The sequence below is a fragment of the Aquila chrysaetos genome, chromosome 9, assembly GCF_900496995.4.
Source record: "Aquila chrysaetos chrysaetos chromosome 9, bAquChr1.4, whole genome shotgun sequence".
NCBI lineage: Eukaryota > Metazoa > Chordata > Aves > Accipitriformes > Accipitridae > Aquila > Aquila chrysaetos.
Window position 1 is genome coordinate 32,091,907 of NC_044012.1, and position 23,638 is coordinate 32,115,544.

Below are 23,638 nucleotides of genomic sequence, written 5' to 3' on the forward strand. Positions count from 1 at the left end.
AACGGTGCATCCCACAGCTCCCTCTCTGCCGAGGGCCAAGAAGCCACACACCCTCGCCACGCCGTGGGGGCAAGTCCGTCTGTCCTCAGGTGTGTGGGGACAGGCGAGCCTTTGCCATCCTGCCGGCGGGTGGCTGTCCCCACACGCCTCTGCAGCGTCCCTGGGCCCTCCCCGCCCGCTCGGGCCCTTCATCCTCTCGGCCTCGCTCTCCTCAGGGTGAGGCAGGCACGGCCGCTGTGCTTCCCCCCCGCTCCCTGCCTTGGCAGGCCCCGTCCGGGCTGTCCCGCGGTACCACCGGGGCCCCTCACCGTCGACGACGAATTTCTGGGCGTAACGCTTGAGGTTCTTCCTCTTGATAGAGCAGAAGCTGGGTGGGAAGCAGCCCTCGGCCAGCAGCCGGTAGATGTCCTCGAACTTGCTGCTGGGGCCGCAGGACTCGGCCGCCACCACCTCCTCCTCGGCCACCTGCAGCGCCGAGTCCATGGCCAGCATGGGACGGGACGGGACAAGACGAGACAGGACAGGACAGGACAGGACGGGACGGGACGGGCCGCGCTGGGCCGGGCCGGGCCAAGACGAGACGAGCCGAGACGAGACGAGACGGGCCGGGCCGGGCCGAGACGAGACGAGACGAGACGGGCCGGGCCGGGCCGGGCCGAGACGAGACAGGCCAGGCCGGGTCGGGCCGGGCGACCCCGGTTCCGGGTTGTCCCCGCCGGGCGCGTCACCTGCCCGCGCGCCCAGGCGCGGGCGCGGCCCGAGGAGGAGGAGGAGGGGCGTGGCGGTGGCTCTTAGGGAACGTCTGCAAATAACATTCGGCGACCGTTGCCGTCCCCAGGAGCAGGCCCCCCGGTCCCGCTCCTCAGCATCGCTCCCCCCCGCCATCCCCGCCCCGCCGTGCCGGTGGAGCGGCTGTCCCGCCCGCGGCGCCGCCCGTCCCCTGTGTTGTCAGCGCGGCCTCCGGGCGTTCCTTGCCCGCGTCACCACGGAGTCAGCCGCGGAGCCGACACGGGGTTCCACCAAGGATTGGGGCGGTGGGGGCTGTGGGGCAGCGGCATCGCTGCAGGCCCCGGCCTCGGTGACGCCACAGAAATTAAAAAAAAAAAATAAAAAAAAATGCAAGCATAAAACTGGAGAGGACGGGCAAGTTTCGCCCCCTCTCCTTTTTCTCCCTGTTGGGAATTTGCCGACGCGCCCTCGCTCACGCCGGCTCGGCCGGAAGCGGCGCTCCCCCCCCCCCCCCGTGCGGCGGAGCCTTTTGGCGACGGGACCCGCTCCCGGCACGGCCCCTGCCCGGTGCCGGCGGGAAACATGTCCGCGGGCCGCCCGTTCCTGGCCTGCGCCTGCTTCTTCTCGGACAACATCTTCGTAGGGCGCTACGGGCTGCACGTCCGGTACCGGGACGAGGGGCAGCTCCGCCGCGACCACGGACGGGTAACGGTGGGGCGGCGGGCACTCCCCCCTACCCGACCGCGGCGGCGGCCGAGGGCGGTGGGGGGCTGACCGGCCGCGTGTGTTGCAGGCGCTGCGGGAGCGGGGCTGCAGGGGCGAGGAGGATTTCAGAGCCGCGCTGCGGGAGGTGAGCGCGGCTTCGCCAGTAAATCTTGTCAGAGAGGGCCGGGGCGGGGGGCTTCGGCTCCCTGAGGGGGGCAACCGAAGGCTTCACGGCGGGGGAGGGCCCGGGACCCCCCCCCAGCCTCGGGGGGGGCCTGCCCGGCGGCGGGGAGGAGACACCGCACCCGGGCTCCCCTCAGGGGATCCCCCCTCCCCCCCAACACTTCATCTGTGGTATTTCCACCCAGGGGGGTGGCCCGGGGACCGGGGGGACTTGCTGAAGCCACAAGCTCTGGCCCTGACAGCTCCCCGGTGCCTCGTCCGGATCAAACCCGGTGCTGGGCAGAGGCCGAAGGGAGAAAACGGCCTGCTAGTGCCTTGATCCGGGGCTGGGTGCTGTCAGTGATGTGTTTGTACTGGTAACAGCCGGGAAGTAAACACTGCAACACGTTATTAACACGACTTTCTGTGCTGCTAAGTGGTTTTAGTCAGCTGTCTTTCCTCGTCCCTTCTTTTGTCAGTTACTTTTAAAGGGTGCCTTGAGATGGGATCATCCAAGGGTCCTACAGAGCTTACGTGAGGTCTGCCGCAGAAGGCTATCCCACGAACTGCCCCCGGCGCACTCTTTAGGGAGAGATCTGTGTTTCTTTCCAGGCGAGGGACAGAGATCTGTCACACAACCAGCTCCAGTTTCACCCAACACAAAGGGGACAGACAGGTTCTTTTACAGATTATTGGCAGAACGATGATGGCACTAAATCGTAGTTACAATTAAAGCTTCATTTTCTTAACGGGACATTATGATTAGTATAGCACAGAATTTATTATTAGAACGGCACAGGATTTCTACAAGCAGAATCAATGTAGCACAATAAGCAGAATTTATAATACAACTTAACTTAGGATTTCTAGATGCTAACTTATAATTTCTAATCACCTAGATCCTAACTTAACTTTCTAATCACCTGGACCCTCTGTAGATCGGGTCAGATCTTAATACATGGTTTGCTGTATCAATATAACCATCATAATGTAGACTTGAAAATCATATAAAAGAATACGAATCACTCAGTCCTTCAGAGGAAGCAGATGATGACAGAGGTGTCCCTGGCCATGTTGGGGGGGGGGGGTGGTGGTGTGTGTGTCACAGCTCTCACTGTCCAGCAGCAGTTCCAGTCCAAGTTCTCCACTTAGGACTTGTAACTGCTTGACTTTATAGACAGTGCTCTGGGTGCTGTTACTCTTCCCTGTTCTGCAATGGCATCATCAACACCACCTGGCTGGCCAGGTGCCTGGGACCTTCAAGGGCGGCAAGGAAGGGAGTAATTGGCCTGGCACCCAGGAACCTTGAGGCTGGTAGGGAGGGGAAGAAGAAATCTGTTTGTTTCGTCTGCTTGGTTCACAGGACCTTCAGGGCTTCATAATGAGAGAAAGGGAATGAATATGTGACCTGTTTGGTCACAGAGAATGGCTGCTTGCCTTATAAAATGGCGTTATGCTAACCACATTACCAGGGGTTGGGAGCAGGGGGGGCCGGTCACACCCTCCTTCCTTTTTTGCTGGGGAATGTTATAAACTAATCTCATGGGGAGGTTATTAAATAGAAAGAGCTGCCTGAATCAGCTGCTACTACAGCTGTTTTCTCTGAAATGACAGACTAGCCTGTCCCCACAACACTTAGCAGTAATCCCTTCATGACAAGTCTTGTCTCCCTCCCAGCAAATGTCTTTATTTTGGACAATACTTATATTGTCAGAACATAAGCCAGACTCTTAAAGCGTAGGCCAGTGATTCATGAGGCGTCAGAATGCCTGAAGGGGCTGAAGCCTTGCAGCTCCACTTGACATGTCCATGGAAAGCCTTCTATTATTTTTTAAGCCATCCGTAATAAGAACGTGTCTCAAATCCCTCTTGGGCATTTGGGTTTTCAGATATTTATTGGACTTGTCTTGACTACAGAAAAGCAAAGGCATACACTCTGTCTCCCAGAGGTGCCTGGAACAAAAATAACTGGTTTAAAACAATGAGCAAATTCCTGAAATTGTTTCAGTTATCCCTTTTGATTTTCTAACAATACACTCTATTGTTTACTTGTAGATTGAGGCAGAAGTTCAGAGAAGAAAGCAGTTAATTCATCAGTCAGTGGAACGCAAAGCCATCATCTCAAAGTGCTACAAACGAAAACACCCAGAAGTTTACATTCTGCAGGTAGACAGTATGTTTGGAATCTATTTTGCACTCAAGGAATTGCCCAACAGTTTATTTTTGCAGTAGGAAGCCCTCTTCTCGGGATTGCCCACAGTGCTAGAGCTGGACTGAATTAAAACCAAAGCGTAGCATATTGAAACTGAATTAAAAACTTTCACAGTGTAGCATATTCTCCAGGCAAGATTCCGCCTGGCTTATAGCCAGATAAGGGTCATTCTATATTGAAGCTGCACCAGCACCTGGTACTGGACTCAGAGTACCATTAGTAATTTAGACCTAAAGCATCATTGCTGCAAACAGGGTCGGTGAGGTCTAACGAACACCCACAGAAATCAGCATTTATGGGCTTAACACGCAGACAAGGTACTAGTGAGTATCGTCTGAAGGGGAGCAGCAGGCTGCTTGCATGTGTACACCCCACCGCAAATGTGGGGGTAGCCCTTGTTGTGGGCTGCTCTGCTTTGGATTTCCTCATGTTTGCCAGACCCAAGACTTCCCAGCTGGATAATTACCACAGATCAGCAGTAACGCACACACAAGTTCTCACAGATTTACTGCTCTGTGATCCTTTAGCAACAAGTTCTGCTGTTGTCCGTCCTGCTGTTGTCTGTTGTGATCTGTGTGGGGAAGCGCTTAAAGCAGAGCGTAGCCACTCTGTTGTGCTAAGGCCACGACAAGATGCTAAATCTACTAGGAAGGACTTTGCACTTACCTGTTAGGAGTCCATAAGGTGAGCCAGGCTCTTTCCCATCACGCTAAGGATAAATCTGGCCAGTTATACTTGAAAACCCATGAACCAGAGCAAGCAGCAACTTACCTAAACCACCAAGAAAAACACGAGTAACATTCTGTGTTTCCTGTGACAGAAGTAACCCAAGTGTGTCTATCAGCCTTGCTCCCTAGACTCTACATATTTTCCTCTGGCTGCCTGGAATTCCATTTCTTTCTTGGGCTATAAAAGACTGCACAGGCTAATTGTGTTTCTGTGTATTTTTATCATCCTTCCCTTGACACCAGGATTCATTCCTGGCCCCAGATTTTCTAGAAATCGTGTCATACTGCACGTCGCCAGATGCTCATCTCCATGGCCTCCTGCGCTACATCAAGTCCTTCTCAGGTAAAGACAACAACACATCAGCCACAAAGATCTGCCCGTGTGACACTGCAGCTTCAGTGATGACAGCTGTTTTCAAGCCCTGTCTTTAATAGCTCAGATTTGATACACAGCTGAGACAAACAGGATGTTATTTTCTGCGTGACGAGAGTCTCTGGAGAGGCAGTATTGTGCAGCAGTTATGCTCTGGATGAGATCCTGTTTTCTGCTTTTCCAATCCTAGTTTGCTGATGTCTCATCAGCGGCTTTGGCTGCAGCAGCAGGGCTGGGGTTTTGGTTGTACCACAACCTCACGGGGGAGCCTGCTGAAAGAACACTGTTAGCCCGGGGAGCTTGGTTTTCCCTCCCCAGGTGCTTTACCATTTCAGACAATCCCTGTTGGTTAGTCTGAGCTGAAATAGTTTCAGTCTAGATTTCAGTCTTTTAAAGAGATCTGGGTTTTAAGCTTCCCTGGAGGTATCTGTGAAGCTCTCTCCCTACCAGAAATGGTGACAAAATGTAGAGGGGAAGCTGCAAAGTTGCCTCCTTTTCTCAAGACAAAAAGAAAGACACAAATGTTGTGTATGTGCAGGGCTCCTGGATTTGTCCAAGGCATGATTTCCACACACAGCCTTTTCATGCAGTCTTTATCTCAGCTTCTGTATCCTTGATACTGAGCTCCGCTTACACAGACCTTGAGGGCTCTACCATGAAAGGCAGCTCAGAAGGCCTCGTCTTCCCAGAATGTTGGCACTGGATGAGTGAATCCCACATCTCCTAAATGACCTCGAGTCTCATTCTTCCGGGAGGCTGTATTCAGACTGCCTGCAATAAGCTGTTGATTAACACCGCCCTCCCTCTAGACTCTCTCAGAACATTTCCTTGGCACCTACAGCAGGCATTTAAATCAGTGCCCAATCTCCCAACTAGATGGGGAAGCCTGGAAACGAGGGGCCAACGTGAAAAACAACAACTACATCCCAGAGCCGATCCCAGGGAATGGTTCCAGCCCTTTGAGCAGCCTGAGCACAAAGTGAAGCACGTCCTGCATTCTCACTGACACCAGCACAGTATAGCGAGACAGCGTGACAGCCAAGAACACTCTCGCCTGTTATTTTCCCCAGCAAACGGTGTCTCCCTTCTCTTGACAGATAAGAGGATCTATCGATTCCCAGTGTTCACAGAGGAGTTTTGCCAAGCCTTTGTGGATGAGCTGGAGAACTTTGAGCAGTCGGATATGCCTAAAGGCAGGCCCAACACTATGAATAACTATGGGGTAGGAGTCACTACCTCTTGTGCTTCTTTAGGGGGAGTGTTCACAAGCAGACTCTGTTTACCTCCTTGCTTCATACTCCTTTCCCTTCCCAAATGTCTGTAATTTGAGCACAGTGCAGTTTGAGTACAGCCCCCTTGAAGTGAAACGGTTGAGGCAGTGTGTGTTACACAGACAAAAGGACAGGGGAATGCAGGGAAAGGAAATGGGAGTTGGTATCTCAGAGCAAAGAGCACCTTGTATTTAAGCAACACACATTTAAATCAAGGAGTCCATTTTTAAAGAACACTCAACTTTTGATTTTACTCTGTCTTTTCCCCATCATTTTCCACTTTGGTGCTCCTTCTTTTGCCTGTAGCTGGAGCCTTTGCTCTAAAGTTCTTTATCTGAGCAAGCAGTGGGGTTGGAATAGAACAAGACAGCTCTGTAGCAGCTCTTGATGAAGCAGCAGATGTAGTTGATCAGCTGTTCCCATCTCCTCTCTTTGAGACAGGTTTTGCTAAATGAGCTTGGGATGGATGAAACTTTCATCACACCCCTGCGTGAAAAATACCTGCAGCCTATAACGGCACTGCTTTATCCTGATGTGGGAGGTGCTTGCCTGGACAGCCATAAAGCATTTGTGGTCAAGTACTCGCTCCACGAAGATCTGGATTTGAGCTCTCACTATGACAATGCAGAAGTCACCTTAAACGTTTCACTGGGAAAGGACTTCACAGAAGGCAGCTTGTACTTTGGGGATTTCAGCCAGGTACTGAGCATATTTCTAATCTGGACCCCGATTCTCTTCCCCACTAACCCCTCACCCCCCAGTTTCAAGGCATTAACTGTGTTCTAAAAAACAATTATTCACTTCTGACAGTCAAACCTGCTCTGTCCCTTCCCCCTTTTTTAAAATGTCTTGGTTATACAGGAGCCTTTTCTGCTATTTCCAGGGGACAGGAGGAGTAAAAGCTCCCATACACTGGTGAAACAGTTTTTTTGATTGAAACTCTGTCTTTAAATTCCCTCTGCACCTGGCACCGGGAATGTCTTACTGGAAAACCATTGTACTAAACTGCTGCCAGGCCACCACTGAAGTGGCTGCATTTCGGAGGTGCAGTGAGTTCTCTCCATGTTGTTCACTGGGTGCTGTGGGTGAAGAGGTGACAAGTAAAAGTTTCAACTGTTTGAGCATTGTTCTGCTAGGGACTTTCTGGTATAATGCGCTATCCGCCTCCCTTTGTTCCAGGAACCTACCCCTGTGCCAAAGTACATAGAGATCGAACATGTGGTTGCCCAGGGGCTGTTACACCGAGGAGGGCAGATCCACGGGGCGCTTCCCATTGCCTCTGGGGAGCGCTGGAACCTCATTATTTGGATGAGATCATCTGCCATCCGCAACCGGCTCTGCCCCATGTGCAACAAGAAACCTGAGCTGGTGGAAGCAGAGGGGTTTGGAGATGGGTTCACAGAAACCCTGGACGATGATGTGCCCGAGACTGTGAATCTCTGTTCCTTGTGGTAGCAGACAGTAGAGCCTGATTTCTCCAGACCAAGTTGCCTAAAGCTCCTTTCTGACCTCTCAGACTGCACTAACAGACTCTTTGATGGATGCACGAGTCACGTAAGAAGTAGCTAACATCTTGGAAAGTGATGTAAAACCAATCCTGAGGGGGTTAGGGAAGCCAGCTGCTTGGACAGCTGGAGAAGCTGGTACTCAGCTTGCCAGGGTTCACGCTCGGGCTGGAGAGCAGGAGGACCGCTTGGAAGCCGTCGAAGGCCATAACATTTTGATACACTGCAAAGGCTCTGTAAATATTTTCAGGTGTACGGGGAAAACACCCAAAGCTGCTTGGCCTTTGTGAAGACCTTTGTGCCAACAGCAGCATCACAGGTCCTGCTGTAAACGGACAAGAATGGTACAGTAAAGCCCTGCACTTATCACTGCTCTGCTATTCACAGGGACTCCTGTCCTCTTCCAGGGGAAGAGCTTTTTGTTGCTGGGTGACAGTGAAGGATCTGCTCAAAAGTGAGATACAGGTGATTCACCGCAGGCTGCTAAGAATGACATGGAATTATCATCACCGGAGGTTTACCTAACCCAGGCTCAGAAAAATCCATCAGGAGCAGTACAGGGAGAGCTGGTCCCATAGGGTAAGCTGAGAGGATCTCTCAAGGCCTCCATGAGCTCTCCTGAGCAGAAATTTCCCTTTCAAAGATTCTGTGAACCTTACTAAGCAAACAGAAACGGGCTTTAGCGACAAAGCGCTGGGAGCCACCTGCAACATAGCAAAACTTTCCAGAGGAAGGCAAGAGCGTACCTTTAACTCCCTTCCTTTAGTTACATGAACAAGTGAAAATATAAAATAACCATCTCAACCTGAGTGCAGCAGGCAGGCCTGGGGCTTCTTAATTTGTTGCCAAGATCCCCTGGCAGCTGGCGTGTTACGAGGGTCGAGTGCTTTCCCCGTCTTAACTGCTGGCTGGCTGAAACCACGAACTCTCCCATCTACAAAACCAATTAAAGAAGCCAGATATCTTTTGATTTGGTGGCTGCGTTTGGCTCTGTGGAAGATTAATTGTATGTATTTGAATCACACATAGGTAACTGCATTTATAAGGGGCTTTTTGATTCATTTGTTGAACTGCAATAATTACACCGTGTGGACTTTGCATAATTGTGAAAGGCTGAACGTGAGCCAGTAGGGCTCGCACAAAGGGTGCTGATTTAAGCCTTCCCAGCAGATCCGCTCTATTTTTGGCTGGGGATGCCATTAGCACACAGCACCAATTAGCTTTTCATTAGCAAAACCCATTAAAATTGCATCTCGGGAAGGAAACGGGCTGTTGTATTTGTGCACGGAGCCAAAGGGCTGGTCTCAAGAAACTCAGTCGTGAAGTCTTCATTTCCTTCACCAGAAAACGTTAGCGCTTCCTAACTGCGCCCGAATTAGGGCCCAAAAATTAAGCTAAAGGGCGAGACTAGGGCGGGCCGCCCCCGGGGCGGGGCGGGGCGGGGCGGGGCGGGGCAGGGCAGGCCCGGCGGACCCCGGAACCAAAGAGCGCGGCCCAGCTGCCGGCCGGCCCCCGCGGACACCGGCCGGAAGTGGGCGGGGGCAGGTCAGCGCGGACCCGGCGGCGGGTGCCCCGCTCGGTGCCGGCGGGGCGGTGCGGGGCCTGGCCCGGCCCGGCCGCGGTGAGTCCCTCCCCTCCCTTCCTTCCTCCCCTCCTTCCTCCTCTTACCTGCGGCGGGGCCGGGCCGGCTGAGGAGGCGGGGGGCACACGCATGCGCGCTGCGGTGGCACTCGATGGCGGGGGAGGGTGGTGGTGGTGGTCTGTTAAAGAGCCGGACACGCGGGGCCGCGCTCTTAAAGGGGACGCGCCTTACGCCGGTCTCTTAAAGGGCCAGCGCACCTAGTACTGACCTCTTAAAGGGCCAGCGCCCCTGGTGCTAAGCTCGGAAGGGGCCGCCCCCCCAGCAGCAGCGGCCGGGCTTCCCGCCGAGGCCCGGGCCCGGGCGAAGCTGGGTGGGCAGGAGGAGTCACCCCGCTGTGGCCACGAACCTGGTGGCGAGGTGGAGGCGAGAGCACAGCTCTGGGCCTCGACCACCCTGGGGTGCTCGCGGCGATGGATTCGGGGCTCGTCCCCTTCCCGCGGCGTCGCCCCCTACTCTGCGGGATGCTCCTGTCCGCACCCAACTCCGCATCCGTTGACCCTGACGCCACGTCCACGGGTGGAGCGGACCCCAGACCCAAACGCCGTCCCGCCAGCAAGGCCCTGGTGCGAGGGACGGCTGCTGGGTGCGTGTCGATGAAGGACTCTCATCCTCAGAAACTTCCCTGAGTGTCCTTAATCGTTTTGGGTTTGTGTTTTGTTTTTTTTTTTTCTGATTGAAATTTCCGTTTGGAAATCAACCAAGGGTCCGATTCACTTGGGAGCAAATCGCCACTTAGGAATGCCGAGGTGGTAAACATGCAATTAAGTGCAGTAGTTGGAAGGTGACTGTGAGAAAGCATTTCCCAGATACTGCTCTGCCGACAGTGCCAGTTTGTTTTTTAAATTAATGAGAGCATATATCATGCCGTCCCTGGCCTGTGGCTGTTGGCAGCTGGTTGGGCTGATGGACGGGGATGCCAGCTCAATGCATAATCTGTTTTCTAAAAGCAAATTGGAATATTAAAAATTCATTCCTCCCCTTGGCTCGCGCCTGCTCTCGGCATTTTAAATAATGGGGTGATTGACTCCGTGTTCAGCTTGGGGAGGATGTTTCGTTCTGCTGACTGTTGCCGCAGCATCGATCATACCTTGCTGGCATCTGTCTGTGGGTGCAGCGTCCTCCCGATGGCTCCCAGCCCCATGGGGCTGTCACGGCCCATAGCTGCCAGGGGTTGTCCTGGGGCACAGCATTGCCTGCAAACCCTGACCTTGGCGGGGATCAGCCCGATTCTCTCTTAGTCATCACATCTACGGACAAACGCGAGAAGTGCGGGGAAAGCCTGGTAGAGGTTTCACACCGAACCTGCTTGGGGATGGTTGTCTCGAGGTGGGCGAGGGCTGCCCAGGGAGGGCAGTGCTGTGCCTGCACAGCCCCAGCTCTCCACTGAGGGCTCCGTTTTGTGGGTTGGTGAAATTCATTTTGGCCATGCTGTGTGATGGGTAACCCCGACCTATCCCTGCATGTCGGGAGCTCAGCAAGAGCAGTCGTGAGCAGAGAGGGAGTTTAATGGGAGCAGGTCTTCCAGGGCTGATTGGTTCAGGTTTGGATCTAAGGGTTTTGGGGCTGCCGGACGTGTTGCCGCTGAGTGAGGGTGGTCTCCCCCATGGCACTGATGTAACCCATTCCCTCCAGGGGCTGACGCACGATGGCCCACAGCCAGTCTCGGAAGCGATCGCGAAGCAGGAGCAAAAGCAAGTCTCGGAGCAGACAGGAGAGGAGGGAGAAGAAAAGGAGGAAAAGCAGCAAGGACTCACACCGGGGCAGCAGGTCTCCTCCAAGGAAGCGGACCTCTGGGTCTCACAGACACAAGTCGAGCTCAGCGGCAGCTAGGGAAGGTAGGGGAAAGGCCTGCGACCCCGCACTTTCACCACATTTTCCTGGGGCGGGTGTACAGAGGGGGCCCAGGTGGGAGAAGGGGGTCCCTGCTTTTAGCTAAATGGGCATCTGTCACCTTGCCATGCACTTTGTGCCCATTTTGGTCTCATTCTGACAAGTGTGGAGCCCTACGGCTCCTTTGCATGATGGTCTGGCAGCGTGGCACTTCACGCTGTGATGTGTTAAAGGTGTTGGCACAGAGGGGTCTTTGCCCCGGTATTTTGGGGCTTTGCTGTTCAGGCAAGAAAGAAGCCAGGCTGGGAGGGGGGTAACCAGCATCCCTGCTGCCCTGGGGCCAGATCTGCTCCACTCAACCTCTTCTTATGTGTTGCAGAAAAGAAGAAGGAAAGAAAGGATAAGAAGAAGAGGAAGGCAAGTACCTCTTCCTCTGAGACAGCATCTTCATCCACCGGCTCCTCCTCGTCTTCCTCTTCCTCCAGCTCCTCTTCTGATGACTCCAGTGACAGTGACTCCAAAACAAAGAAGCAGCGACATAGCAAAAAAAAGCGAGCAAAACCGAAAGACAAAAACAAGAAGAAGAAGAAGAAGAGAATGAAGAAGAAATCAAAAAAGAAGTCAAAGGAAAGGGCTAAGGAGGAGAAAGCCAAGGGAGAAGCGGTGCCCGGCCCCTCGCTGGAGCAGTGGCAGAAGGAGTCACTGGTGGACTCTGGACCAGGTAACAATAGTGTTTCCCTGCTGCTGAAGCCAGGGCACACAAGTGTCACGCTGGGGAAAGATGCTTGCATGTCCCCCTTCCTGGGACCCAAGCAAGGTGTCTGAGGGAATCAGGGCTGTGCACAGAGAGGAGCTCCTGACACTCTTCCCTCCTACGTACCGTGACCACCTTTGAGCCATACCAAGTAAACATAAGAAGCCACATTCAGAGATTCATTTGTGAAGTGTTTAGATGTAGTTCATAGACGTGAGCAGGGAACAAAGGTGCCAAATGGAAGGACACAGTCAGCAGTAACACACTGGCAAAGCTGGTACTGGCTTTGGGACGTGAAGCGGCCCTTGCTTTGTGTGGTTCATCACTGAACGCCAAGTACCGCCGGGAAGCTGGTGCGGCATGCGTGTCTCTTCATGTCAGGCATGGTGCTGTGTCCCTTGGCCAGGAGCTGGCCCCACGAGCATGGCTCTGACTAACTGATGCATTTCAGTTTTGACAGATGAACAAAAATCCCGAATTCAGGCTATGAAGCCAATGACAAAGGAAGAATGGGATGCAAGGCAGAGTGTCATAAGGAGAGTCGTGGATCCTGAAACGGGGAGAACAAGGTATGATCCCTGGGGAAAAGGGAGGCAGGTTGTCCATCTCCATCCATGTTGTATGGGTTGGAGTCCTGGAGGATGCCCATCTATGGCACTACGGTACCATGCATGGACCCAGGTCCCCTTCAGGAGCAAAGGCCTGAGCCGATCCCTTGCAGATCCCCTCCCGTCAGACCTGGTGTAACTTACTCAGAAAGTGACGTTTGACACCAAATTATCGAATTGTGCTGGGGCTCCATGCAAGGGGCACTGGGCTGCGTCCCAGCCAGGAGCTGTGGGACACAGACACCAGAGCACCCTGCTGCTGGAGGCAGAAGGTTCGTTCCTTGCGCTGTGAAGAGTTTGGTTTCATCCATTAAATGGGACTCTGCAACCTGGGGCAGAACAGGAGCCAGAGGGGTGACCGACACCTCCTCACCCCACTGCTTCACGCACTTGCCTTTCAGCTCTGAAGCACTCAGCCCTGCTTAGCACCTGGGTGCAAGTGAGGAGGCAGTGTGTGCCCTTTAGGGTTACAGCCAACAATCAAACCAAAGTTCGTTTAGCTGCCAAATAGAAATGACCCAGTTTTTAATAAACTGCATCTTCTCAGCAAGCAGAAAACATCATGCTGAAAAGAATTGGGTATGACAAGCCCAGTCTTAAAATAGAAGGCAGCCTGCAGGGCTCAGGGAGGTGTGGAACAAAGGTCGGTTCCCTGTAAGGCACGTAATGAAGACAATTAAATTTCTGTTCATGTTTGGAGGTGTGAGCTGCCTCCGATACTGCTTGGAATTTGCTCAGCAAGATGCTCCCCAGTCTGGCTGCCTTTCAGGCCCAAACCGGGTCCTGTTTCTGAATGGCTTTGCAGTTTCCTGGGGCAGCCAGGACCAGACCTGAACTCTGTGTGAAAAAAGAATGAGGTTTTTGCAGGGGTTGGGGCCACTGCTGTTGACAGCAAAGCCTGTGGATGGTGGGGTGGCAGGAGATGCTTTTATTATGAGTGTTTTCTCCCACTGTGTGCAAGCACGACTGGCTCTGCACACAGCCTGGGGCAGGGATGGCTGGCCCCTGCAGGGGGATGCTGATTTCTCAGGGGACCACACCTGTCCTTGCTGTGGCATGCTGACATTAATCCCACAAGAGCAGTGGAAAGCCTGCTGTGCTATTTAAGCTTGATAAGGCCAAAAAAAGGTCACATAATGCAACTTCACAGATAGGTCGTCACTGGTCTTGCCTAGAGGTGCATCAGCCCAGCAAGTACGGCTGTGAGGGAGCTGGTGGCTGCGTGCCTGAGCTGGGGCACAACAGCAGCCCTTGGGGTTGGGGCTGGGGGGGGGTCATTGCCTTCTGTGGCTGAGAAACAGCATGGCTTGTGGGAATTTGCCAGTATCCCTCACGGCTTGCAGGCCTGTTCTTTTCCAGGCTTATTAAAGGAGACGGTGAAGTACTGGAAGAAATTGTCAGCAAGGAGAGACACAAGGAGATTAACAAGGTAGTGGGGACTTGCCACCAGCACGAGCTGCCGGTGGGTGGGTGGGCGCAGCTGGGGAGCTGCTGCACCCAGAGGTGTTGTCTTACCTCCCTGGGGACCCCACTGACTCTACCGGGGCAAACTGAGCCCTGGCAGCTCCACAGGGGCCCCCGGGGGTGGGTGCTGGTGGTCCTTCATCCTTGGGCAGGCAATGCTGTGAGTACCCGCGTCTCTCCCTTTGCAGCAAGCCACCCGGGGGGATGGGCTGGCCTTCCAGGTGAGGACGGGGATGCTGCCGTGAGCGCGCAGGCGCCAGCCATGCTGGAAGCCTGTCCTGCTGCTGGTGCCAGCGCAGGCATGAGCCTCTGTCTCCGGACGATGCAGACAGCACCACATCAAGATGCTTCCCCAGGGGCAGTTTCCAGCCATTCTGTAAGTTACTGACTGGGAAGGAGAGTGACTTTAACGGTTCATCGCCCAGTAAACAGCTTCTCCCCTCCCTCTCCTGACCTGAGCCAGTGTGGCTGTAACGCATTTAGACCTACTTGCTCCGATGCCCCTTTCAAGGCCGGAGGAGGTCAGCAGCACCCAGGGCACAGGCTTGCTGGTGCCGAGCACCTAGAGGTGCTGCTGCCCCTCAGCTCTGGGCTCTGGTGGGCAGGAGCCAGCACGGCGGCCAAGACAGGGTATGTGCTGGGGCTGCAAAATATGTAGCTGGCTGCCACTTCCTTCCCTTCAGGGGATGCTCTTGGCCCCTTCCTTGCTGGATCTGCATGCCCTGTGCTTACCTGGTGCTGCAGGCTCGCAGGCCCTTTGCACTCGCCCACCCCACTGAAAGAGGAGCAGCTGTGCTGCTGCGTGGCTCTGCTCAGGCTGCAGCTCTCCTCTGCACCTTCAAGTGCCACCCTCCGCTGCGCCCCAGGGGCTTTACTCAGCCTTTCGCAGCTTCATCTCATCGGGTGGTGCTGGGGGGACCGCTGACCTGGCACGCCGTGCTGGGGTGTGGGCAGGCATGCTTTGCAGAGGGGTGGCTTTGCCTTGCTGTCTGTTCCTGCATGCGACTTGTGTCCCTTCCCTACAGCGCAGGCCCCGGGCAGCATTAGGGCTGGGGGCTTCTCAGGGCCTGTGCCCACAGCCGCTGTGAAGCAAAGAGCTCGCCTTTCCCCCACTGCAAAGTCCATAAATCTACAAACTGTTAAAAAAAAAAACCAAAGGACAAATGTATTAAAGGACAAATAGGTTCTGCAGGACTGATCTGTGCGGAGGGTTTCCACATTCTGTTCATCACTGTAACCCCATTAAACTGGCGCCTGCTCACATCTTGGGTTTTGCAACTTGTCTGTTTCTAGAGTCTCCAAAAAAAAAAAAGCAGACAGAGAAGAGCCTTCCCATTTCTTTAATCTGTGTAACTCACAATGATACTGTACACAAAGCACACCCAGGCATTGGAACGATGCACTAACAGCAAGGAGGAGAAGGAAGTTGTACAGAAGGTTTGTCACACACAAGCGAGTCATCGGCACGGTACTGTACACACAGGGGCGGCGTACCCAGCGCAGCTGCCGGCGCCCTCGGGCATGCCCTCCGGTGGTTCCCCACACACACATCTGTTACCCCTAAAGCAATTTTTTATAAATAAAATATAACTAACATCGTTGGAATATAAAATTGACAGTCGAGGGTATCAACAGGCAGAGGGTGCTGAGGACAGGGAGGGGACCGTAAGGCTTCTAGAACTAATAGGAAATGCAGCAAACGGTGGCGATACCTGAAGAAGGGGCTGCTACAGCAAGCACGGCGGCTGCTGGGCGGAGCGGGAGTTTGTTAGTAACCCTTTGGCTAGTTACTGCTCTCGGCTCGCGTGTCGGACACTGTAAACGTTTTTGGTATTAGAATTTCGCCTCATCTGACTGACTGATCTAGCAAACCCAGGAAAACAACTCGGAGGGAATGCATGGGCTCCTCTTTTTATTTTTAAAAGACTTTAAAGGGACAGCGTCAGGTAGAAAGTCTGGCCCAATAGTGCAGTAATACAAAAAGATGCTTTTTATAAAAAATCCGAGCTCCACAGCAGAGTTTGATTCCCATGGAAACAATTAAAAAAAAAACAAAAAAGACTGAGGCAGCCTGTGCAGCGCGGGCTGCATTGTGCTAGTGTGCGAGAACAGGACGTGGGCTGCAGCAGAAGCAGCGCAACTGTTGCCAGTCGCACCGATGGCTGCCCAGACAACTGCGATAGGGAGGAGTACAAGAAACTTCGTATTCTTTCGTTTCAAAGCAACAAGTTATTTGTAACAAAGATAAATTAGGTCTGTAACCTGACAGTGCCCCTTTAGTAAGGATGGAATATACATTCATCTTTCCCTCACTGCATCCAGACGGATCCTCTTCCATACACGTGGAAAGGCATCAGGTCACATGCATTGCTCTCCAAAACAGCTTGGAACAAACAGGTTATAAACACAGAGTTAAACTATTGCTATTGTTCTTTGAGTGAGTAGCACGTTGATCTTTGCTTCAGAGAGATGAGTGCCAGATGGGGGCGGCTGAGGATAGATTGATGTAGACTATGATGGACTGAATCGGTGGAGAAAAACTTATTGGCATATTTCCTGGTAACTACACCCACCTCATCTGGTATTATTGCAGCAATAAAGGTCCTGCTCTACAATTGCTTCTCCGTGTTGGATCTGTACAACGGCAACAGATGGGGGGCCAGGGAAAGGACCCAGGCAAGTTTCAAGAAGCTCAACAAAGGATGAGGACGGAGGTGCTATGATTGTCAGTCTAACTGGTTAGTAGCTGTTTAAAACATGAAGTGATGGAGAGGTGAGTATAATATTGCACTTCTGCATTCATTGACAGTTACATTAAACTTGGTCCATAAAATAATTGCTTTGTACATAATGCCTGAAACAAAAAGCTACATTTTTAAATATTAATAAACCCTGAAGGTTCCAGTCCCTCCAGACATTTTTTTTCCTCTACATAAATAAATAACTTTCAATTTTATATATCCACTTTTTATGTTGAACATTTACATTCGCCTCTGTTTTACACTATCTACACATAAGAAAATGTGAACATCTTGTCAGCATTGGAAAATGTACAGATCATGCCTTGGTTGTGGACTTGGAGGAAAGTTGAATTTTGCAAAGGCCATATCCAAATTTGCAGAAATTATTTTGTGATGTGGTTTGGTGACTTCACAGGATGGATTGTGGCTTGGCTTCCTACTCAGATGGCATCTGTTTGATACAACATTTGACTAGCGAAAAGCTGGGACAATTCACGTTGTTTTTAAACCCAGTAAGCTCTGGATGTACATTCAGAGAGCTAAGCTGAGTCGGCAGAAAGGGAAGTCAGTTTTCGGTAACAAAAGTCATCAGATACATTCTGTAATTGAACAATTATCAAAGAGAAGTGGTTAAACATTTTGCAGTCAGGCTGCAAGATGTGGGAGATGCACTGGGCGGCGGGTGGGCAGTTGGGTTTGAGCGCTCCACAGGCTCGGATGCCGTTGGCAGCTCAGCACTATCCCTCCTCTGCCTCCGCTTCGACCCTCCAGCGCCACGAACATATGAGATCTGCCTTGGATGTCTGATGAGTTAGATTTGCCTACCGTGGCCCAGAGCCAATTAGCAGAGCAGCGTTCACAGTGCTGTGTATCTCAGTGCGGCCGTCCTGCACTTCATATTGAAACAGTTAATAAAATGAAGCAGCCAGTCTAAAAAATTCTTTGTTATAAATAAGATCCTCATAAGTAGAAAGTGATATAAAGACAGGAAGGTGTGTGTGGGGGAAAGCAGGGTTACACATAGTCAGGGAGCTCAGTAGGACTATAAAATCTCCACGTGAAGAGGCCAACTGGAGTCTATAAATGGGCACCCCGGATCCCCCCGGGGTGGATGCCCCTCCACCCCGGAAGGTGTGTGCAAGGAGGGAACCAGGCCCTTTGTCGGGGCCAGGCTGACCGGGGAGCAACAGGACCAAGGGGCTTTTTGGCAAGCCCTCGCTCTAGGCACTGTTCTCCTCTGCTGCTGCAGAGCGACGCGCTCCCGTTCCTGTACCGTGCACCGCGCACGTCTCTGTGTCACTGGGGGTGCCAGCCAGCAGCGAGCGCTTCGCCCTGCGCGCTGGCAGCTCCCCTCTGCCACGCACCCAGCCCCTGCTCACACCAGCAGCACACAAACCATCAGCTCAGGCACATCTACTGAGAAACACACCAGGAAAATTAAGATATGGCCTTTTCTTAAGGTTGCCTGACATTGTTGGCACACTTCCTTACAGTCTCCTTACTGCTGGAAAAACTTCTGCACAGATTTTTTTTTTTTTTTTTAAATATATACATATACATATATATACGTGTGTGTGCATATGTATATGCATATATGTATATATATACACACACACACCCTGGCTTAGCAATATTTCATTGTCATGCACTACAAACAGTTAGGTGTAGCTACATGAGATGGTAACAGGTTTCCATTCTAAAAATCATCAGTGCAAAAAACAATGAGGTTTTACAGTTCAGTAACTACAGGTAAAAGAAGCGAGTCTAGTTCCCATGAAAGCTGCTACTGAACTTGGAGAGAACCTGGGAAGAAGAAAACGTCTCAGAGGTGGGTGTTGAGAGAGTCAGACCCTGCATTTGGATGAGAAGAACTGCAATGCAATCTAGCTGCTGAGTGCCTTCAACTGTTTCCAAAGATACGGTGGTTACTTTTGGAAATAATATATAGCAAGAATATTTGGAGACTTTAACAGCAAATTAAGTGTCTGAGGTTTGTAACAGCTCAAACAAAATAGCTTGTATTCCTCTTTTAATAGGTCAACGCATTAAATTCCATCGGCTTCTAAAAGGTCTCTTTAGAAAATAACAGTAATAATAACGACCCCACTTTTTCGGGCGTGAATCTGCCGACGTTCTGCCTCTACCAACAGCATCGATACATCTTTATGCTTTCCCACTGCACGTACTCCTTGAGAAAGTGGCTCAACTTGAAGCTCTTTGTACACGTAAAGCTCTCGGTTGCTCTGCCTGGCACAGTCCATGATAAATCCCTCGCTTGGGGCTGTCTGTGCTGGGGAAACAGCACGCTTATCGAATCCCAAACCCACCCCGTGCCGGCACCGGCAGAGCACCTCAGTCTGACTCCTGGGACAACCAAGAACAAGTTCCCCCAGCCTCATCCCTTGTTCCTGTGGCTCTGAGGACAGCACTCGGTCACGCGTATCGGAGCGATGGCTAACAAGGCGAGGAGGCACGTATTTACAGTCACTAAACCTGGATAAAAGAAGGAGGCAGGAGAGAGCGCGATCTTGACCTGGAAACTTTTCCCCCCCAGTTTCTAGCTGTTCCTTGGGCTCATGCTGCACAAACCTGACGCTCCCGCTGCAAGGCCTGCACATTCTGCGTGGGAAACTTCCCATCTCTTCCCAGAATACCATGATGTTATTAGAGTAGCACCATATTTACCCTTCCAGCCCGTAACGCCGGCCTCGTCCCTCTTTCCTTTTGTTTTCTCCTCTGGTGGCTGCAGCCGACAGTCGCTGGCTCTGGTCTGGCTACTTCTGCCCCAAGAGGCCAGACTCCAGCCGGGATGCTGTGCTCCGGCCCCAGCACCCCGTGGCGATGCTCATGCTTCTTTGGCTGCGTTCTCTGTCCCTCTCCTTGTCGCTGTCGGACTGGCTCTGTGTGCGCTCGGGGCGGTGGCCGGCACTGCTGCTGGTGGCCGAAGGCTGGGAGGAGATGGTCCGCAGCAGGTGATTCCTCTTGCGCAGGAACTCGGTCTGGCTGGGCAGCCCAAAGCTGCCTTTCCGTAGTGCCATGCGCGTGGTGTTCTTAGCCGGGCGTGAGCGATGGTTGTACTCCAGCTGGGCCAGGTGAGCTGCGTACCCCTCTGTGATGAACTGTGAGGCAAGAGGGATGAGGGCAGGCGTTAGAGGGATGGGACACATTTCCCTGATAGCTGCTGGCAGCCAAACACATTTGGTCTGTCAGGTTCTCTGGGGTGACATACAAGACATAGAACCACTCAGACAGATGTGATGGGTCCTGGTATGTGGAACAGTTCCTGTCCTCTTGGCAAACACTAGCTCAGTCACCAGTCTTAAGACGACCAAATTCCCATTGCCCTCCCACAGGAGGCACTTGGCAGCACCTCCAGGGCTCAGACAAGCTGGCTCCTACCTGACACTGGCTCTGCAGCTTCTTGGTGGGTCGGCCAACGATGTAGATGTGCGTGGGTGGGAGGCTGATGGAGCTGTACACAGAGATGTCCTTAGTAGATCCATATGCCGCATGGATCCTCATGTGGAGCTGCGGGGAGGGAAAGCAACATGCGGTCAGAACATATGGGTGCCCCATGCTGCTCAACAGGCAGGACTTTTTTTTTTTTTTTTAATAGCATTTGTGGCAATCTGAGGTCAATAAGTTATGTAAGTTCCCAGCTGGATAATGCACCACTGTGCGAAGCACTAATTAACAGAGCTGGGGATGTTTACAGGCCAGAACAAGAGGAGTAACAGCAATATGAAAGCAGATCTCCGTTCGATGATCCAAAGCCTGTCCTTGAGGTCTGCGGGGGGCAGGGACGCGGCACACTTCACTGCCTACTTGTCACCGGAGGAGAGGAGCTGTTTGCAACCCCCCCCCGCCCCGTGCAGTAATCATTAGTGGGGAGCGTTCCCCTCCACCAGCCATGCTGCTGCATGCAATACTGCTTTTTAACTCTGCTGGGCAGAGGGAGAAGGGACAGGCAGCAAAATATGCTGCTTTTCAGGGATTCATCTGCCTCCACTCCGAGCAGAGAGCAGCTCCTGGCCAACCCTTTCCTTAGTGTGCTAAAGCAGGGGCTGGCAGGGGAGGTGTGGACACTGGTACCACCACAGACCGGCCAGCTTTGCCCCCAAAGCTGCAGGCAGGCCAGGAAGATGGAAAGGAAATCTCTGACTCTGGTCACAAACTTGTTCTTCTGGAGGACAAGGGAGAGCAAGCAGCAAGTATGGGCCAGCTGCTCCTGCCACTGTGACTCAGGCTGAAATGAAAGTCCAAGAGAGTTAACGAGGGGCTTTCTCTGCTATTCAAGGCAGGGCACAAGGGCTTGGGACACTGGCAGTTCCTTCACTTGCCGGACAGGGAAAACCTTGTTTTATCTGGAGCTTTCCTGAGGCTCTGGCCTGAGCGATGTTAAGACCTCCGTGGGGTCAAATGCTTAGGAAGACACTCTGTGGAGTCTCCTGTCAAGGCTGTGTGGTGCAAGGGCATTTCTACAGCAGCTCCATACCCTCTCAGACCTGCTGGTTACATCACGGGCAGCCAGAAAGCCACCAAACAGGTGAAAAAAGTGCACATGTGGCAAAGGGAGGCACTGCTGCCTCTCTTTCATTAGGCATTTGGTATTGGAAGGACCAGTGATGAAATGGAGCAGTGCAGAACAGAGATGACACAATTTAACAGCATAGACACTTTTGTAGAGCAATAAAAGGATGAAAATAAAATGAACAGATTAATCTTCCACTGCGGGTCACGTCGCTGCCAAGAGACTGGTGCTGACAGGGGCAATTGGACGAGGAGCAATCTTAACCCGTACTACAATCATATTTCAGCAGACCCACGCTTACATCTGTGATGAGGGATTTCAGGAAGTTGGCCTTGTGCCGCAGTGGGTCGTGAACAAGCCCATCGCAGAAGGACACGATCCCATGGGGGAAGTTGTGCTGTGCTAACCACGCTACCACCCTCTGCTTCTGCATGTCAGGGCGGCCCGTGACATAGATAATGAGGTAGCCGAGGTCTTGCCAGTGCCTAGAGGGAAAACCACAAGTCAATAGATTGCAGATGTAGAGCAACACCAGTGTAAAACAAACCAACTGCCCCAGCCCCTGCCGCTGACCTTACAACGTCGACCGCTCCAGCACGGACTTTGGGGTCACTGCCCATGATGGATACACTGGCTGCAAAGGAGCCGTCAATGCTGAACACCACAAACTCTGTCCCCTTCGGCAGGACTGTGATGTAGCTGTCTGCGTATGTGTGGTCGCCCCTGAAAAGGATGCAGGTACTTATAGGCATCAAGGTATTCAGAAGGTATCACCGAGTCCTGCAGTGCACCACAAGCCCAGAGCAGCACCCAAATCTGGCCCAAAGGCTCTAACAGCGATGCCACCCTCAATTACAGCAGTGATGGGCACTGCATGAAGGCCTCTGTGTTAAAGTGGGGATGGAAGTACTCTGTAGCCCTGGCGTCAGTGACTCAAAAAAATACCCCCAGAAAACCATTGCTGGGTTCACCACTGAGAAGATGCTTCTCTCCTCCCCCTTCCAGAGCTCAACACCAGCAGCTGAAGCTGAGCTGGAGCCCCTGGGCTGTGAATTCTCACTAGTACAAAGTTCTGTCTCTCAAGGACAAGTTTATGGTCTTTAAAATACGCTCAGTTGTGCAGTTTTGCAGACGACCATGAGGCCATACGTCCATGGTGCAGAAGGCCTGCTCCTGCAATGGGAGCTCCATTACCATGCTGTTGGTGATGCAGGAGTCAGAATAAAACGTGGATCTTCTTCTTACAGCTGTTGTAGACAAATAGCTTTGTCCTTGTTGCTGGCAAACCAGGCTCTGAACCCAGCCAACAAGCCGAGCTGTCCCGCAAGGAGCGACCATATTCTACAGTCATCAAATTCCTCCTTTGCTCCTCTTGCCAACTAAGCCCTGGCATCCCAAGGGACCTCACCTGACCACCATCTTGACAGGGTACACGCCAATGCCCAGGCGCCGGTTCTCAGGGATGACATAAGAAATCCTGCCACTGCTGTTGCTGATCTCTGTGTCAAAGTAAACCCACTCTCCTGATGGCGGCTGGGTCATGATGTGAATGTCCACCTGGGAAGACAGCAAGGCCAGGTCAACAACAGCACTGAAGACACAGACGAGTATAACAGGCCAAGCACCAGGACCTTCCACCCAAGCCCCTTTGGAGAGCAGCAGGGGCTGGGGCCTGCTTCCACCCTCTGCACTTCACCAAGCTGAGAAGCACCCAAACATCAGGATGCTGGAATGAAACCCGGCCTCGGTGGTGAGGACCTCCATGATGAATGCTGTTCCTGGTAAGAGGCACCACACAAGTCTGAGGAAGGGAACCTGGCCAAAACGCAAGGCTAGCAAACCCCGTCAGGGACCAAGGGAGCACCGACCAGCACTGCCTCTGTCCCTGACCCCCACACTTTTCACCACATGGTGCACAACCCCTAGAGCAGACACAGTACCTTTTCTCCTGTGAGTGTGACCATATCTAACGGACCGTACATAAACCTTCCAGTTAAAGTCTGGGGCCCATCTTCATTAGCGATGGTGTCGTTTATCCTGTGGTTGGCTGTGACATTCTGCATAAGTCAAGAGGCAAAGGGAAAAAAGAATAAGAGGAAAGAAAATTTTAAGTTTGCAGCAATGGACAGCCTCACAGGGAAATGCCAAATATAACTGGACAAATTGGAGCGTGGGTTTCTCTGTGCCATTCCCCCCTCCACTCCACCCACAGCTCTCAGCTTTAGAAAAGAATTTGACCTGTGGCAGAGGTGAGACTGTGCCCTGCATCGACGGGGTGGATTTAAGTGTACGTGGCTGAAAAGCCAATTTCAATGGCAGTTTGTATGTACAATTCCAATACTGTCTACTAACTCTTATACTTTCGATTTAAGAGGCAATACAA

The 23,638-nt window shown here is 52.5% G+C and overlaps 3 protein-coding genes across 29 annotated transcripts in view; 2 read left to right on the forward strand and 1 right to left on the reverse strand.

The window, feature by feature from the left end:
* Nucleotides 1-1,152: 1,152 nt before the first annotated feature.
* OGFOD2 (2-oxoglutarate and iron dependent oxygenase domain containing 2) lies at nucleotides 1,153-8,950 on the forward strand. Of its 6 annotated transcripts, none has more exons than XM_041126113.1 (7): nucleotides 1,153-1,434; nucleotides 1,523-1,597; nucleotides 3,652-3,762; nucleotides 4,780-4,879; nucleotides 6,007-6,131; nucleotides 6,622-6,879; nucleotides 7,360-8,950. In XM_041126113.1, the coding sequence occupies exons 1-7, from the start codon at nucleotides 1,312-1,314 to the stop codon at nucleotides 7,633-7,635; spliced, it is 1,068 nt and encodes a 355-aa protein (XP_040982047.1). In that variant the 5' UTR covers nucleotides 1,153-1,311; the 3' UTR covers nucleotides 7,636-8,950. The 6 variants fall into 6 exon arrangements, with proteins under 6 accessions (XP_040982047.1, XP_029881075.1, XP_029881076.1 ...); XM_030025215.1 differs by having other exon boundaries at nucleotides 1,156-1,434; nucleotides 1,523-1,579; XM_030025216.1 differs by lacking the exon at nucleotides 1,523-1,597 and having other exon boundaries at nucleotides 1,156-1,434.
* ARL6IP4 (ADP ribosylation factor like GTPase 6 interacting protein 4) lies at nucleotides 8,158-16,890 on the forward strand. Of its 6 annotated transcripts, none has more exons than XR_005933200.1 (7): nucleotides 8,553-8,691; nucleotides 10,960-11,162; nucleotides 11,537-11,878; nucleotides 12,363-12,480; nucleotides 13,879-13,948; nucleotides 14,172-14,359; nucleotides 16,577-16,890. XR_005933200.1 is itself a non-coding variant. In XM_041126115.1 (6 exons), the coding sequence occupies exons 2-6, from the start codon at nucleotides 10,973-10,975 to the stop codon at nucleotides 14,226-14,228; spliced, it is 777 nt and encodes a 258-aa protein (XP_040982049.1). In that variant the 5' UTR covers nucleotides 8,158-8,264; nucleotides 10,960-10,972; the 3' UTR covers nucleotides 14,229-15,246. The 6 variants fall into 6 exon arrangements, 4 of the variants coding, with proteins under 4 accessions (XP_040982049.1, XP_040982048.1, XP_029881081.1 ...); XR_005933199.1 differs by lacking the exon at nucleotides 16,577-16,890 and adding an exon at nucleotides 15,277-16,069; XM_041126115.1 differs by lacking the exons at nucleotides 8,553-8,691; nucleotides 16,577-16,890 and adding an exon at nucleotides 8,158-8,264 and having other exon boundaries at nucleotides 14,172-15,246.
* PITPNM2 (phosphatidylinositol transfer protein membrane associated 2) overlaps nucleotides 15,309-23,638 on the reverse strand; it is a 143,717-nt gene continuing 135,387 nt past the window's right edge. For all 17 annotated transcript variants that reach the window (XM_030025196.2, XM_041126109.1, XM_030025202.2 and 14 more), the window contains 6 exons: nucleotides 23,196-23,312; nucleotides 22,664-22,812; nucleotides 21,829-21,978; nucleotides 21,557-21,740; nucleotides 20,124-20,252; nucleotides 15,309-19,843 (listed from right to left, as the gene is read on the reverse strand). In XM_030025196.2, the coding sequence (XP_029881056.1) occupies nucleotides 19,499-19,843; nucleotides 20,124-20,252; nucleotides 21,557-21,740; nucleotides 21,829-21,978; nucleotides 22,664-22,812; nucleotides 23,196-23,312 (1,074 nt within the window). In that variant the 3' untranslated portion in view covers nucleotides 15,309-19,498. The remainder of the gene's footprint in view (nucleotides 19,844-20,123; nucleotides 20,253-21,556; nucleotides 21,741-21,828; nucleotides 21,979-22,663; nucleotides 22,813-23,195; nucleotides 23,313-23,638) is intronic.